This window comes from Myotis nattereri, assembly GCF_964212035.1.
Source record: "Myotis nattereri genome assembly, chromosome: 15".
Lineage (NCBI taxonomy): Eukaryota > Metazoa > Chordata > Mammalia > Chiroptera > Vespertilionidae > Myotis > Myotis nattereri.
In genome coordinates, this window is record NC_138090.1 from 50936401 (window position 1) to 50953171 (window position 16771).

The window sequence follows — 16771 nt, forward strand, 5'->3', positions numbered from 1 at the left end:
TTAGGAGAGCCCTTTTTTTTTTTTTTTTGAAGTTTTGTTTTTTTACTTCAAAATAAGATATGTGCAGTGTGCATAGGCATTTGTTCATAGTTTTTTTTTTAAACTATATCCTGGCCCTCCAACGGTCTGAGGGACAGTGAACTGGCCCCCTGTTTGAAAAGTTTGGGGACCCCTGGAATAGACTGAGGCTCAGAGACGGGAAGTAACTCACGATCTCACAGCTGGTAAGTGTGAAAGTGAGAGTCACTAAGGCCGACTCCAGGTCCCAGCTCTTCCCCACACCAGGTTTTGATCATCTCTTGCTTGTCTGTCTCCCCAACCAGAATCGGAGCTTCTGGCCTCCTCCCCTCTTGGGTCCCAAGTCTGGGCAGGGGCCTGGCACCCAGGAGCCCACAGCAAACACCTTGCGGATGAAAGCCCTTCTTACCCCCCACCCCACCTCACTGGTATTTCTCTTTCAAGACTCAACTTAGATGCCACCACACTGGGAGTCTCTTTAACCCCACAGGCCTGCTCGGATGCCCCAGGTGGGCCCCCAGTGCCTGCACATACAGCGCCCAGCATTCCACCTCATGGTTGCCTGTGCCCACGTCCATCCCCCTTCAACATGGAAGCATCTCAAGGGCAGGGACTGGACGTGACTCACCTGGGTCTCCTGCGTTGCCCAGCACAGGGCCTGGCACACAGAAAAACTAAGTAAATGTTTGTTGAATGAATCAAGGAATGGGTGTCCATGGAATGAGGTAACAGAGACAGACGGCGAGAGTCATAGTTTTATTGCCAAGTTTCACGGACGGGGCTCAAATCCGCCCGATCTCCTTCAGCTTGGCCACCAGGTCCTCCGTGGTCTCCACCTTGACGCCAGCCGTGCGCTGGGGTGGGTCCTCCACACTCACCACAGTGAGCTTGGAGGTCAGGTCCACGCCCAGGTCCCCGGCCTTGAGCACCTCGATCTTCTTCTTCTTGGCTTTCTACGTGCAGGAAGCCACAGATCACAAAGCTGCCGAGCCCCCTGCCCACCCTCCTGCAGCCCCCATGGGTGCCACATCCGCTGAACGACTCCCATTGGCTGAATCCTTCTGGACCTGCCCCTGGCCAGGACACATGCGACCTCTTACAGGGCCACACCTGGCGCAGACAGCTCCTGTTGGCTGGGATGACCTGGGAAGCCCTCCTATTGCGCGAGTCCTCCTTCAGTCAACAGCCTCACTGGCTCAAATGGACTGGCAAACTCACCCTCTGGCAGTAATAACTCATTGGACTTTTGGCCAAACTGATCCATTAAACTCAGCCTATTGGCTGACATGACTCAATGAATCCATCTTACTGGATGAGATGACCCACTGAAATCTCCCTATTGGCTAAGATGACTCATTGAGTCCATCCTACCTGCCAAGATGACCCCTGAACTCTCCCCACTAGCTGAGATGACCCAATAAAGCCTCCTCATTTGGCTAGGATTCCAGAATGAACTGTTCCTATTGGTTGTAATGATAAGGGGAACCCTCTTGATTGTCTGATCAAGCCTTTTATTGGCTGAGATAAACAGCAAGCCCTTCCTGTTAGCCAACAGCCCCATGAGCGCTCTCATTCTTGGCACAGAGGACCCAGTGGACTCTCTCTGTTAGCCAAATGGCCAGTGATCCCTTCCTTTGGATGAGATGTCCCTTGGATCCTGTTTCCTCCCATCTGAACACCAGGGAGGCACAGGGCCTATAGCACTCACCCATCCCCAGGCCCCCGTGACCCCTCTGCCAGGTGCTCACCATGATGTTTGGCAACGTGGCATATCGGGGCTCATTGAGCCGCAGGTCAGCGGTCACCACAGCAGGCATCTTCAGGCGCACGGTCTCCAGGCCCCCATCAACCTCCCGCTCCACTTTCAACTTGTCCCCTTCCAGTGTCAACTGGGAGGCAAAGGTGCCCTGGGGAGAGACAGCGTAGGGGGAGTGGGCAGATTAACTCAGGGCAGGCCCCGCGCAGTCCTCCATAGGCTACTCTGCGGAGTGCAGCAGAGGCACGAATGAATGACAGCAGAAGAGGAAGCATCCTGCAAGGTGATCTATAGACATCAAGTTCAAATACAGGGGGGTGGATGGGGGCAGCAGGCATGGCTCAGTGGTTGAGCGTCGACCCATGAACCGGAAGTCACCTGTTCGATTCCGGTCAGGGCACATGCCTGGGTTGCCGGCTCAATACCCAATAGGGGGCATGCAGGAGTCAGCCAATCACTGATTCTCTCTAACCATTAATTTAGTTTCTAACTCTCCCTCTCTATTCCTCTCTGAAATCAATCCTATATAATAAAACCCTAATATGCAAATCAACCGAACTGTGGAATGACCGGTCGCTATGATGTGCACTGACCACCAGGGGCAGACTCTCAATGCAGGGGGAGCGCCATTCAGCCAGAAGCCGGGCTCACGGCTGGCGAGCACAGTGGCAGTGGCAGAAGCCTCTCCTGCCCCCACTGCAGGCAGGTGGTAAGGAGCAAGGGGTCCCAGACTGCAAGAGCCCTGGACTGCGAGAGGGATGTCTGACTGCCAGCTTAGGCGCGAACCCCTGAGGGGTTCTGGACTGCAAGAGGGCGCAGGCCGGGCTGAGGGACCCCCTCTACAGTGAACGAATTTCGTGCACCGGGCCTCTAGTATTGTAATAACTATGTACGGTGTCAGGTGGGTACTTGAAATATCAGGGGGATCACTTTGTAAAATATATGATTAGCTAACCACTATGCTGTACACTTGAAACTACTACAAAATAATACTGAATATAAACTGTAATTGAAAAGTAAAATAAAAATATAGAAATAAAAAAGTTTTTAAAAAGAATCCAAAATAGTTCAATATTTTTTATATTGATTACATGTTGAAATGACATTTAAGATATATTGGGTTAAATACAATATCATTAAAATTAATTTTGCCAGCTTCTTTGAACTTTTTTTTTTAACTTATCTTTATTGACTTCAGAGAGGAAGGGAGGGGGAGAGAGAGAAACATATGACGAGAGAGAATCATTGATTGGCTGTCTCCTGCATGCCCCCTACTGGGGATCGAGCCCGCAACCCGGGTATGTGCCCTTGACTGGAATTGAACCCAGGACCCTTCAGTCCACAGGCCCACACTCTATCCACTGAGCTACACCTGCCAGGGCTCTTTGCACTTTTTTAATGTGGCTATGAAAAATTTTAAATTGCGTCTGTGGCTTGCATTTCTGTTGGACTGGCAGAGGCGGAGACTGGGGAATCTGGAGTTTGGAGGGGGCATGAGTATCTCATAGAGAGTGGGCAAGGAAGGCTTCTCGGAAGAGGTGATATCTGAGAGCTCTCGACTGAAGGGGGCAGTGAAAAACACAGATAATCTCAGGGGGCCGTGTTCCAGGCGGAGGGAACAGCAAGTGCAAAGGCCCTGAGCAGGGACGAGTTGGTGTGGCTGAGGAGCAGACGAGGCCAGGTGTCCTGGCTGGGCACTCCCCCTGCCTGCCCGCGGGAGCAGCTGTCCTACTTTACCTCTGCCTCCCCCTGAAAGGGCAGGGACAAGGGTGACCATGCTCTGACCCCCCCGGGCCTGGCCCGCAGCAGGCGCTCCCCACCCCAGCCTCACCCACCTGTGGCCAGTCCAGAAATCCAGCAGTCATCTGCCCCGTCTGGTTGCAGTCATCATCAATGGCCTGAGTGGGGAAAGAGAAGATCGTATGACAAGGGGGCTTCTCACGCCCTATCGGGGCCTTTGTCTGCAACAGGGGTGTGTTCTCTGTCCCAGCGTCTCAGCTCCGCTGCTGTAGTGCCTGAGCAGCCATAGACATCGCGGGTCTGTATAAACGGATGGATGTGTGGGTGTTCCAATAAAACTTTATTTACCAAATTGTTGTCTGATTCCAGGTTTGCTGATTCCAGGTCTAGAGTGATCCCATCCCCTCAACTGGGCCCAGAGACAGAGGCGCCTGGTATCCCCAAGGCCCCACCTAAATATTCACAGAACCCTCCTGTGCGCCAGGCCCTGGGAGGGCCACACTGGGGAGCTGAATGAATGGGATCTGGGCCAATGAGAACATTCTGTCCCTGACTCCAGTGATTGGCTCCGGGATGAATGCAGGACTCCAGCTGGACCAATGGAGAGTCAGCCCTGAGAGTTTTGCTGGAGCCCTTGGGAAAGAGGCTCTTGTTTCTGCTGTGGTCACTGGGTTGGCGGGAGGTAAGCCTGGAGGTGCAGAGAGTGAAGCCAAGACAGAAGAACAGAATCTGGAGCACAGGCTGACCTGGATCACGCTGTGCCTGAAGCTCTCCTCACGTGAGCTAATAAGGTCACTTTTTGGCTGAAGCCGGTCTGAGCTGTGATTCTGCCACCCACAGCAAAGAGCATCCCGGCCAGTTCATCCAGCAGGTCCCCAGCAGGAGGCCCGGGCCCCAGGAGCTGTCCCTGACATGCAGGACAAGCAGGGCATCGAGTCTGAGCCCCACCAGCAGATGCAGGAAGCTTCAACAGGCCATGCCACCAGCACCCGTTACCTGGGGAGCTGGTGTGACACCCGAGCCCCACCAGCCCCACCCAGTCCCACCCAGACCGTGCCTTTTTGGCCTCTTCTCTGGTGAGACCTCCTGCCTCAGTTTCCTGATTTGTACTCTGGCTCCCCTGCTGTCATCTCTCTCTGCTCTCGACTGCCTGGCTTGGGCAGGACACCCAGTAACCTAACTGGACCCATCAGTCTGCCCTTGCCCCAGGCTGAGCTGGCCCTCTGGAATGCTGGTCTCCCCCCTTGGGGACCCCAGCTCTACCTCTGAGCCTCCCGTGGGTCTCTGCGACCACCTCACCTCGATGTCTCTGACCTTCTTTCTCAGCCTCATGCTTTCCCCGTCCGGCTCCTGTCTGTCTGAGGCTGTTCTGAAGGCCCCCCTCGACCCTTCCCCTGGGTGAGCACCATGTCTGTCCAGATGGGATGGGGTGGGGAGGCCGACCCCGAGGAAGGCTCTCCTGGGATGCTGTGTGCTGGGGAAGGTTCTAGTTGAGTTCTCACCCCAGAGCCCACCCCCCCCCCCCACCTCCAAACCCCTGGCCTCCAGTCTCTCCCCTTCCAGGCCATTCCTCATGGGGTTTCTCTGCACCACAGCGGCCCCCCCCTCCACAGCCCCCCGCCCTGTGCTCATAGAGCCCCCAAGGCTCCTGGGTGCCCTCGAAGGCCTCAGGTCTCTGTTCAAGCCCAGGCCTCAGTCAGAACCCATGTGGATGCCCCACCCTCCAAGTCCACCATGCACAGTCCCTCCCTCCTCCCTCCTCCCTCCAGGCCCTGTCCCTCTAGCACATCAGTCTCTGCTCTGTCCCATGGGCCGTGGCCCAGGCCTCCAGCGTTCTGATCCCACCCCATAGGACCCTACGGGGACCTTCCGAGGCCCACAGTGACCCTGCCCTTCCTGCTCAAGCTCTGGAGCAGGGAGAGCCAAGTCGCAGGCTGCTGGGCCTGGGACCCACGAACCCGGGGCTGAGTCACCTGCCTCCCCCCTCAGGACTCCCCACACCCAGTCAGGTACACAGGGACCGGGGAGGGGCTGGAACACCCACCTGCTTGCCCAGCAGCACCAGGCCCACCTTCTCCTTCTCTGCCAGTTTGGCCAGGACCCGGGCCACCTGCAGGGGACCCAGGCGCTCGGCCTCTGCAGCCGGCACCTCCACATGGATGCCTCGGTCTGCGCCCATGGCCAGGGCAGTGCGGAGGGTCTCCTGGGAGGAGAGAAGGGGCTTGACTTGGCTTCTTGCACCAGGGGGATCCAGGAGCCTGATCCCAGCCCCTCCTCCCTCAGACCCAGGAGTCCAGGCCCCCACCCCCTCCTCCCTCAGACCCAGGGGTCCAGGCCCCCACCCCCTCCTCCCTCAGACCCAAGGATCCAGGCCCCCAGCCCCTCCTCCCTCAGACCCAGGAGTCTAGGCCCCCAGCCCCTCCTCCCTCAGACCCAGGAGTCCAGGCCCCCAGCCCCTCCTCCCTCAGACCCAGGAATCCCGGCCCCCAGCCCCTCCTCCCTCAGACACAGGGGTCCAGGCCCTCAGCCCCTCCTCCCTCAGACCCAGGGGTCCAGGCCCCCGGCCCCTCCTCCCTCAGACCCAGGAGTCCAGGCCCCCGGCCCCTCCTCCCTCAGACCCAGGGGTCCAGGCCCCCACCCCCTCCTCCCTCAGACCCAAGGATCCAGGCCCCCAGCCCCTCCTCCCTCAGACCCAGGAGCCCAGGCCCCCAGCCCCTCCTCCCTCAGACCCAGGGGTCCAGGCCCCCAGCCCCTCCTCCCTCAGACCCAGGGGTCCAGGCCCCCAGCCCCTCCTCCCTCAGACCCAGGAGTCCAGGCCCCCAGCCCCTCCTCCCTCAGACCCAGGGGTCCAGGCCCCCAGCCCCTCCTCCCTCAGACCCAGGAGTCCAGGCCCCCAGCCCCTCCTCCCTCAGACCCAGGGGTCCAGGCCCCCAGCCCCTCCTCCCTCAGACCCAGGGGTCTGGGCGGAGCACCCCTCCCGGGCCTGGCACCTGGCACTGGCTGGGCCCGCAGCTGACAGCAATGACCTCCTTCACCAGCTTCTTCTCCTTGAGCCGCACGGCCTCCTCCACGGCGATCTCGCAGAAGGGGTTCATGGAGTGCTTCACGCCATCGGTGACCACGCCCGTCTTGTCAGGCTTCACTCGGATCTGTGCAGCCAGGAGGGGAAGGGACAGGGTCAGGGGTCAGGGCCACGGCACCCACCCTCGCACAGGCTGGATGGGGATCACGGGGGCCTGGAGAGGGGCAAGGCCTTGCCCGGGGTCCCAGGTCTCCAGGGACAGACGGGGTTAGAATTCGCAGGCGGGTGAAGGGCCGCCCTCTCACCCTCTCACTCAGACCCGCCCTGACACAGGGACAGCTGACTCGTCGCTGCTCCTTGGGCCTGAACGAGGGTTTCTCCGTCGTATCATCACCCACAGTGAGACACGCATTTGATGATACCCCCAAGGGTGTTGCAAGCACACACATGTGTTCACATGTAAATATAAATACCACTGCAGCGTGAGGTTCGGTGGACAGTACTTACCTTCACTCTATACACTATACGGGGACATTTTCTATTCTTTTTTTTTTTTTTTTTATTGATTTTTAGCGAGAGAGGAAGGGAGGAGAGCGAGAGAAGCATCGATGTGAGAGTGCAACATCAACCAGGTGCCTCCTGCACACCCCCTGCCAGGGATCAAGCCCAAAACCCAGGCCTATGTCCTGACCAGGAATCGAACCGGCGACCTTTCGGTACACAGACGGCGCCCAACCAACTGACCACATTGGCCAGGGCTATTCTGTTTCTCTTAATGCCAGCCCTCGACAGGGACTTCATGATCAACGCACGGTCACGATCTGGTTTGAAAAGCACCTGCTTCAAGGGCCGCTCTGCCACACAGGCTAAGGTGGGGGTGGGGCAGGGCAAACCTATCCTCACAGGGCAGGTCCTCGCTGAGCCCCAACTGTGTGCCTGGCCCTGGGCTGCACAGGTCATCTGGTTTCTCTCTCCCTTTCTTTTTTTTTGTTAATCCTCCCCAGAGGATATTTTTTCCATTAATTTTTTTAGAGAGAGTGGAAGGGAGGGAGGGGGAGAGAGAGAAACATTGATGTTAGAGAGACACATCAATTAGTTGCCTCCTGCACACGCCCTGACTGGGGTTGGGGATCAAACCTGCAACCCATGTACGTGCTCTTGACGGGGCATCAAACCCACGACCTGGGAATCGAACCCATGGCCCTTCGAGGCACGGGTTGGTGCTCTAACCACTGAGCCCACTGCCAGGACGCGTCTGGGTTCTCGATGGAGAAAACTGGGAAAATGGCAGGAGCTGAAGTGGGGAGACCACTGGGCGGCTGTGAGCCATTGAAATACGAGATGACGGTGGCTCTGGTGGCCTTGACAGTCGAGTGGAGAGGAGGATGGGCCAGAGGGTCCTTGTAGGTAGGACTTGGTGGGGTGAGAAAGAGGAGTCCAGCAGGACACCCTTGGGGTTCTGGTGGGACATGAGCACAGCGGGGATGATGCTGCCTGGGCTCTAGGCTCAGGGTGTTCAAGAAGCCGGTGAGATGCCCAAGGGGCCAGGCTGGGGAGCCTGCACCACACAGCTGGGACCTGCCCCTCTCCTCCCAGGTGGCCGCCCCCAAAGGCTTGGCCCACGCAGGTCCCCGCCCAGCGGGGGACCCCGGGACTCTCACTGCTTCCCTACAGCTTCCTCTCTGGGGCTGGGGGGTGGGCAGAAGCAGAGATGTGGGATGAGGAGGAAAAAGAGAAAAGGGGCAACTATTATGTTCTATCATAATAGAACTCGTTTTTAAAAAGTCATTTTAACTCCAAAAGTAAGGCTCACATGTCAGAACTGGATGAATTTACTCTCAAGAAACGCAACTGGAGCAAAAACCAGGTGCCGAATCCATGTGTTTTGTTTTGTTTTGTTTTGTTTCACAAGCACCTGTGCTAAGGACATGGCACATACTCCCCCAAACCCCCCACACGTTCCCCTGGCTCCTCTCACCCATCCTATTCGAAATGCACCTTCCCACCCGGGCCGGTGTGGCTCAGCTGGTTCAGCGCCATCCCACGCACAGAGATTCCAGGGCACATGTCCTGGCTGTGGGCTCGATCCTGGTGCAGGAGGCAGCCAGTCAATGTTTCCATCTCTCTCTAAAATCTATAAAAAACATATTGCTTTAAAGTAAAATGCACCCTCCCAACTCTCCCCACCCCCCCTTATCTGGTTAGCTCTTTTGATGGCACTGGCCAGCCAACATATGCCATACACTGCACTCAGAATGTCTGACCTATCTTCTTCCCACCGGAATGCCAACTCCCCGAGGATCGGGATGGGTGTCTGTCTGGTTTGGCCTAGATGGTGCCTGGTCCATGGCAGGTGCACGGTTAACACTTGTTAGCGAATGACTACGGACATGCAATGAGAGTTATGTTAGAATCTGCTCCTGTCTGTTCACTATGTTTTTTTTTTCAGAGAGGAGGAAGGGAGAGGGGGAGAGAGAGAGAAACATCCACGATGAGAGAGAATCATTGACCGGCTGCCTCCTGCACGCCCCACTGGGGATCGAGCCCGCAACCAGGCTTGTGCCCTGACCGGGACCTCCTGGTTCATAGGTGGACACTCAACCATTGAGCCACACTGGCCAGGCTGTTCAAACACTTATTACAAAATCCCTCTCTTTCATGAACAAAATTAAAGAGAAGAGAGGAGTTTCCACTCTAAACAGGAAAGCAGCCCCCCCCCCCCGCACTGTGCCGGGAGCTGGGGGGCTGGTGGAGGGGCCCACGCCCGCCCCTTGCTGTGGCAGGACCCTGTCCAGGCCCCTGACTCCGAGGAGGGAGGGACCAGCTCACCTCCTCCGGGAAGATCTTTTAAGCTCAAGTTGACTTCCAGCTTCACAAACACTGTTTAGCCTTGGCCGGTTTGGCTCAGTGGGTAGAGCGTCGGCCCATGGACTGAAGGGTCCCTGGTTCGATTCTGGTCAAGGGCACATGCCTCAGTTGCAGGCTTGATGCCCAGCCTTGTGTAGGAGGCAACCAATCAATGTGTGTCTCTCCCCCACTGATGTTTCTCTCTGTGTGTCTCTCTTCCACTCTCTCTAAAAATCAATGGAAAAATACCCTCAGGTGAGGATTAACAAAAGATAAAATAAAATAAAACAAAAACACTGTTTATCCTCAAAAGATTAAGACGAGAGCTACCATACGACCCAGCAATCCCTCTCCTGGGTATATACCCGAAAAACTCGAAATGTATTCGCATTTATGCAGCATTGTTCACTGCAGCATTAGTCACGGCGGCCAAGACATGGAAACAACCAGTGTCCGCCACAGAGGACTGGGTGACGAAGACGTGGACATAGGCACAATGGAGTACTGCTCAGCCCCAAGGAAGGATGAGACAGCGCCATTTGCAACAACCTGGGTGGACGATGCTAAGTGACATAAGTCGGTCAGAAAAAGCTACGAACCACATGATTTCACTCACACGTGGGATATAAAACTGAAAGTCGCAAACGCAGACAGCAGAGCGGTGATTGCCAGAGGGAAGGGGATGGGGAAATGGAGAAGATCTGGCTTTGGGCACATGGTACTACATACAGATCCTGTAACACAGAAGCCCACACCTGAAACCTATATGCTCATGCTGACCAATGTCACCCCAATCAATTTAATAAATAAATAAATAAATAAATATATTGTAAAGCAACACTGTTTAGTCAAATTACATAAGCCAGGAAACACTTGGCTCAGTGGGTTAGAGTGTCGTCCTATACACCGAAAGGCTGCAGGTTCGATTTCCGGTCAGGGCACATGTCTAGGTTTCGGGTTTGATCCCGGGTCAGGGTGCTCATGGGAGGCAACCGATCGATGGTTTTCTCTCTCTCATTGATGATTCTCTTTCTCTGTCGCTCCCTTCATCTCTCTCTCAAATCAATGAACATATCCTCAGGCGAGGATACAGAAAATCCTGATGGTTTATACATTGAGGGGTGCGATTCAGCATGAAATTTCCAGTCTTTCTCTTAAAGGAGCAGCATACGGACCTTCAACAGAAACTGCCCTGAGCCAGGCAGCACCTCATTTAACTCTCCTAGGACCCCAGGAGCCTGGTTCCTGCCATCACCATCCTCACTTGACAGACGGGGCCACTGAGGCACAGACAGGCCACGCGCCCTGCCCAAGGCCACACAGCAAGGAAGTGGCGGCACTGGCGTCTAACCCCGAGTCCACTTGGGCACCTGCGACCCTCCAGGCTGCCAAGGGTGCCTGCCCACAGGGGTGGGAGAGTCGGCCCTTTATTCCTTGCCCACTGTATCCAAGCAGGTTTTTACCAACTGATTTTTTAAAATGTACTTTTATTGATTTCAGAGAGGAAGGGATAGGAAGAGATAGAAATATCAATGATGAGAGAGAATCATGGATCAGCTGCCTCCCGCACACCCCCTATTGGGGATCGAGCCCCCAACCCGGGCATGTGCCCTTGACCAGAATCGATCCCGGGACCCTTCAGTCCACAGGCCGATGCTCTATCCACTTTGCCAAACTGGCCAGGGCTCCAAGCGGGTTTCTACCAAGTGATTGCCGACAGCCCCTCCTGAGCCCTGGCCACGGTTCAAGGGCTTCTGGTCGGTTCTGTCCTCCAGACTCTTCCACCACGAGCGTCGCTGGGCGTGACCTGGGGCTTCAGGGGGGCTCAGAGGGACCAGGACGCAGCAAGCAGGACAGCCCACGCCAGACGGGGAGACGGCGGCCAGCAGGCTAGGACAGCAGCCAAGCGCCCAGGCAGCGGTCCGCGCTCTGAGGCCCGCCAGCGGGACGTGTGGGGGCAGACGAAGAAAGCTCACGTCCCCCACGAGGCGGCACGTGCGGCCGGAGGGACAGGGAGGTGCCCGCCATGCCCAGAGCAGGAGGGACGAGGGGACGGAGGCAACGCCACGTGCTCCCAGAACCGAGAGAAGGCGTGGCTGGTCAGGGTCAGGCCCAGAGACGGAAACGGGTTCGGGGGGCCCCGAATTTCCATTCTTTGGAGGGTCCTCTTTCAGGAAATGGAGAGCGAATCATGAGCACAGAGGGCTCCAGCCTCTCCTTGGCCTTGGAAGCCCTAGAGGTTAGGCTTCCTCAGCCTCATGGAAAATGTCCTCGGCCAGAAGTCGGGGTTAGTGGGTTGCCAAATGCCTATTAATACCCCAGACACACACACAGAGATACAGACACACTCACACACAGACACAGAGACAGGCACACTCACAGACTGCCAGAGACACACACACAGAGACACAGACACACTCACACACAGACACAGAGACAGGCACACTCACAGACTGCCAGAGACACACACACAGAGACACAGACACACTCACACACAGACACAGAGACACACACACACAGACTGCCAGAGACACAGACACACACAGACACAGGGACAGACACACAGAGACACAGACACACTCACACACAGACACAGAGACAGACACACACAGGCACACTCACAGACTGCCAGAGACACACACACAGAGACACAGACACACTCACACACACAGACACAGAGACACACACACACAGACACAGGGACAGACACACAGAGACACAGACACACTCACACACAGACACAGAGACAGACACACACAGGCACACTCACAGACTGCCAGAGACACACACACAGAGACACAGACACACTCACACACACAGACACAGAGACAGGCACACTCACAGACTGCCAGAGACACAGACACACACAGACACAGGGACAGACACATTCACAGACTGCCAGAGACACAGACACACACAGACACAGGGACAGACACATTCACAGACTGCCAGAGACACAGACACACACAGACACAGGGACAGACACATTCACAGACTGCCAGAGACACAGACACACACAGACACAGGGACAGACACATTCACAGACTGCCAGAGACACAGACACAGGGACACACACACAGGGACAGACACACTCACACACACAGACACAGAGACACACTCACAGACTGCCAGAGACACACACACAGAGACACAGAAACACACACACTCATAGACACAGAGACACAGACACACACACAGACACACACACAGACAGACTTCAGAGACAAACACACACATAGACAACCACAGATACACACACAGAGACACACAGGCACAGAGACACACATACTTATAGACAGCCACAGACACACACACATACACACAGAGACACAGACACACATAGACACAGCCACACACATAGACAGTCACAGACACAGACACACACAGACATCAGAGACCGACACACTCATAGACAGCCAGACACACAGACACCCACATTCACACTGAGCAGAGCATTTGTTATGCTTTGAATAAGTGACTAAATAAACTTCCATCGCTATTACTGCCAACAATAACAATATCACTGAGTGCTAGCCGACACGTAACCGCGTGCCGGGCACTGAAGAGCTTATTTCACCTCCACTACAACCCAATAAAGCAGCAGCCGCCAACCTTTCGGACCTCACGGGCCTCCAGTGGTCTACGGGCCACCGGCTGGCAGTAAAGGAAGTACTATCATTATCCCTGTTGTACAGAGGAGGAGAATGAGGCTCAGAGAGGCTGAGCGACTCCCCAAAGGCCACACAGCAGGACGCAGACCCAGGGTGCCAGGCTCGGAGTCTCCACTCTGAACCTTCCCGGCAGTGCACCCGCTGTCTGACCAGGATCAGTGACGGCACCAGCAGACCCTCCTCCCCACCCGGAGCTCACATCCTGGGAGGGGAGACAGTCACTAGAGCAAGAAACCTGTAAACTACCTGGTGGGTTCCAAAGTGATAAAAGCGGGGGGGCGGGGGGGGGCAGCGGGGAGGGTTCAGCAAGGAAGCAGACGGGACTGTGCGGCTGAGATTTAGGTAGGTGACCAGGAAAGGCCTCTCAGAGGTGCCATTTGAGCAAAGACTGGAAGGAGGTGATGGAGGGAGGCTGGGCACACAGAGGGGAGTCAGAGCCGGCACACCCCGAAACGAATTGCCGGGGTGGGGGGCTGCCACCTGGGTAAACAGGATCCCAGCTCAGTGTGGGGAGGCTAAGAAAGGGAAGCCCAGGGCCTGCAGAAGCACCCAAGGGCGCACCAAGATAGCCTGCGGAGGCGAGACGGGGGGGCTTCCTGGAGGAGGCTGTGCCCGATTCACTAAGCGTTGATGTAACAGCGGGTCGGAGTGAGGCAGGACAAGGCAGGGGGCATGAGGAGCAGAGGTTGGAGGGTGAAGTAGAAGGTGCCCAGGCAGAAGGCACAGCAGGGATGAGGGCCCAAGGCAAGAGGCAGCCTGTTGTGTTGGGAAAGGACAAAGGGTGAGAGAGGGGCAGGGGGATGCGGATGGCTGAACAGGGGACCAGGGCCTTGAACCCCAGGCTGAGGGGGGCGGGGGGGCTTTGTCCTCAGGGTGCTGGGCCACTGGAGGGGCGGGGCAGCTCCAGGCGCAAGGAGACCTCTGAGGCTGGGAGGGTCCGGGCTGGAGGGGAGAGACAGGAGCCGGGAAGGAGGCTGGGGCAAGGGTCCAGGTGGGAGAAGATGAGGCCTCAACTGCTGTGGCCATGAGGACGGAGGAGAGGGAACAGGATGGAGAAGAGGGAGATGGAGGGGGCAGGGGGCTGGGGCTGAGAGCTGATGGGCTGGGGGAGGTGCGGGAAGGAGGGGTGCCAGGCTCTGGCCCGGTGATTCGGTTGTTGCCAGTGTTTGAATCATGTATTTGTTCAGAAAGGGACATCAACAGACACATCCCTTCCGAGACAGGATGCCAGGGAGGGGGCCCCAGGACTGTGGGAGGGGCAGGCAGCACCCACACTTCAGCAAAGCTCAGGAGCGGATACCAGGAGGGTGCACGTTTCCCCTCACACAGCACACACAGCGGGGGCACCCATGCAGGGCCCCAGGCTGGGCGATGCCGGGACCCACAGCTGAGTCCACTGTGAGCCTGCCTGCTGGGGCGACAGATACGGCCCCAGGCATCTCAGGCCAGGGACCAGGGCTAGGAGCTGGGTCCGAGGCCCGGGGGCGCTACAGAGCCCAAAGGATCAGAGGGAGGCGGGAGGGAACCAGCAGAGTCGAGTCCCAGAAATCTGAGAGGAGCAAGTCCCCACAAGCCTGGGGCCCACACATCTGCCAGAGAGTCCAGGAGGTCGGGCGCTGTGAGTGGGATGGGTGGAGGGCAGCTGGAGGAGGGCTCGCCTGTGTTTCAATAATGCCAGTCGCTACCCAGCCGGCAAGTAAGGGAACCTTCATGGGCCTCAGTTTCCTCACCTGTCTAATGGGCTTAATAAATCTAGAGCAGCCCTAGCTGGTGTGGCTCAGTGGATAGAGCGTCAGCCTGCAGAATGAAGGATCCCGGGTTCGATTCCAGTCAAGGGCACATGCCCGGGATGTGGGCTCAATCCCCAGAAGGGGGCGTGCAGGAGGCAGCCGATCAGTGATCCTCTCTCATCATTGATGTTTCTATCTCTCTCTAGCTCTCCCTTCATGTCTGAAATAAATAAAAATATATTTAAAAAAATAAATAAATCCAGAGCAGCGATTTTCAATCTTTTTCATCTCACGGCACACCAGAAGTTTTGTGGTGCAGCCCACCACAAAATATATGATGCTTTTTGCCGATCTGACAAAAAAAAAAAAAATTGGTATAATTTGGACTCATTCACATCAGATGTGTTGGCTGCTGTCATTTTTTTTTTTTTTTTTTTTTTGCAGTCTAAGGGGTACGGGGTCAGTGCCCTTGACTACATAGTCAGGTATTGCACGTTTTAACAATTCTTGCGGCACAGCGGCGAGCCCTGGCACCATGGTTGAAAACCGCTGGTCTAGAGCCGTGGTCGGCAAACTGTGGCTCGCGAGCCACATGCGGCTCTTTGGCCCCTTGAGTGTGGCTCTTTCTAAGCCTTAGGAGTACCCTCATTAAGTTAATCACAATGTACCTACCTATATAGTTTAAGTTTAAAAAATTTGGCTCTCAAAAGAAATTTCAGTCGTTGTACTGTTGGTATTTGGCTCTGTTGACTCATGAGTTTGCCGACTACTGTCTAAAGAGGATGTCGAAAGAACGACATGGGTTCATCTCAGCCGAAGGCTTAGAACGCTGCCTGGCGAACAGGTAAATATCCCCCAAATGTGAGCTGTTATCATCACTGACGTTTTCACACAACACACCCCAACCTGGTGGGGGGCCCCCAGTTTGCACACCAGGTCCTGTGCAGGTGATGCTGGGGACACAGAGGTGGGCTCCCGGTCTGCTGGCGGGGCTGGCGGGGGAAGGCGGCAGACATGGGTGGGCAGTCACCCCTTTATCAGGTTTAGACAAGCACTGAAAGGCAGTGGCCTGGGGCAGTGTGTCTGATTGGCCTCTGTCCACACCAGCCTCTCTCCGGGCACAAGCCAGGCTCTCAGAGACGCCCCCAAACCGTCTCACGGAGGATGTGAGCCATCCCACCGACTCATCCGACTGGCTTTCGGCTGCAGGGAGCACTTTTCCCGCCTTCCCGCTATGCAGGTGGCACAGATCTGGGTTCCCTGGGCACCTGGCCTGAGCTCCAGGGCAGCACGATGCCCGCTCTGCGGTGCATACAGTCCGTGGGTTTGCAAGGCCGCCGGCGGGTGGCAGCGTGGCTTGTGTGCAGAGCCCTGGCTGGGAACCTCGGCTCCGCCCCTTCCCGGCCCAGGGGCCGCTCTGTGCCTCAGTTTCCCCGCGTGTTAAACAAGGAGCTCGACTCCACCAGCGGGTCAGAAACAGAGGCAGTCACTCGCCCTGCACGCAATTGTTCAGGCAGTGAGTTCAGAACCAGAGGAAAGAAATCGGGTCCTAACCCCGGAGGTACGAGCGGCTGTCAGAACCTCACGTCTCTGGACCTGTGCCCTCAGGTGTGACTTTGACGTTTGAGGGGGCGGGGGGGGGGGGTGGAGGGCGAGAGGGCAGAGATCAGAGGTTACGAGAAGACCCCCCCCCCATACAAGGTGCGCTCGTGACCCCGGAAGCACATGGCCGCGGGGCACGGGGAGGTGGGAGAGGGGGGCCCGGTCACCTTCACGGCAAAGTCGATGACCCTCTTGACAGCCACCAGCGCGCGCAGCTCCGCCATCTTCCAGCCACGGCCACCTGCGGGGTCAGGCCGCACCCTCCCGGCCCTAGGCCGTGAGGCCCCGCCCCCTCGTCCTGCTCTGCGCCTGCGCCCGGGCCGCCAGCCAGTCACCTCTGCGGTGCCCGCCTCCGCCCCAACAAAGAACCAATCGGAAGGCCGGA

At 56.7% G+C, this 16771-nt stretch overlaps 1 protein-coding gene across 1 annotated transcript; it reads right to left on the reverse strand.

The window, feature by feature from the left end:
* Positions 1-759: 759 nt before the first annotated feature.
* Positions 760-16687, reverse strand: ETFB (electron transfer flavoprotein subunit beta). Its single transcript, XM_081106951.1, has 6 exons — positions 16554-16687; positions 6505-6663; positions 5559-5717; positions 3610-3672; positions 1767-1925; positions 760-971 (listed from the first exon to the last, which is right to left on the reverse strand). The coding sequence occupies exons 1-6, from the start codon at positions 16608-16610 to the stop codon at positions 801-803; spliced, it is 768 nt and encodes a 255-aa protein (XP_080963077.1). The 5' UTR covers positions 16611-16687; the 3' UTR covers positions 760-800.
* Between the last annotated feature and the right edge of the window lie 84 nt (positions 16688-16771).

Coding starts and splice junctions, on each gene's coding strand:
- ETFB (XM_081106951.1), bottom strand. CDS start 16,610: ATGGCGGAGCTGCGCGCGCTGGTGGCTGTCAAGAGGGTCATCGACTTT. Junction 1,926..3,609: donor GATTTCTGGACTGGCCACAG/GTGGGTGAGGCT, acceptor GTCTCTCCCCAG/GGCACCTTTGCCTCCCAGTT. Junction 972..1,766: donor CCACGTTGCCAAACATCATG/GTGAGCACCTGG, acceptor TCCTGCACGTAG/AAAGCCAAGAAGAAGAAGAT.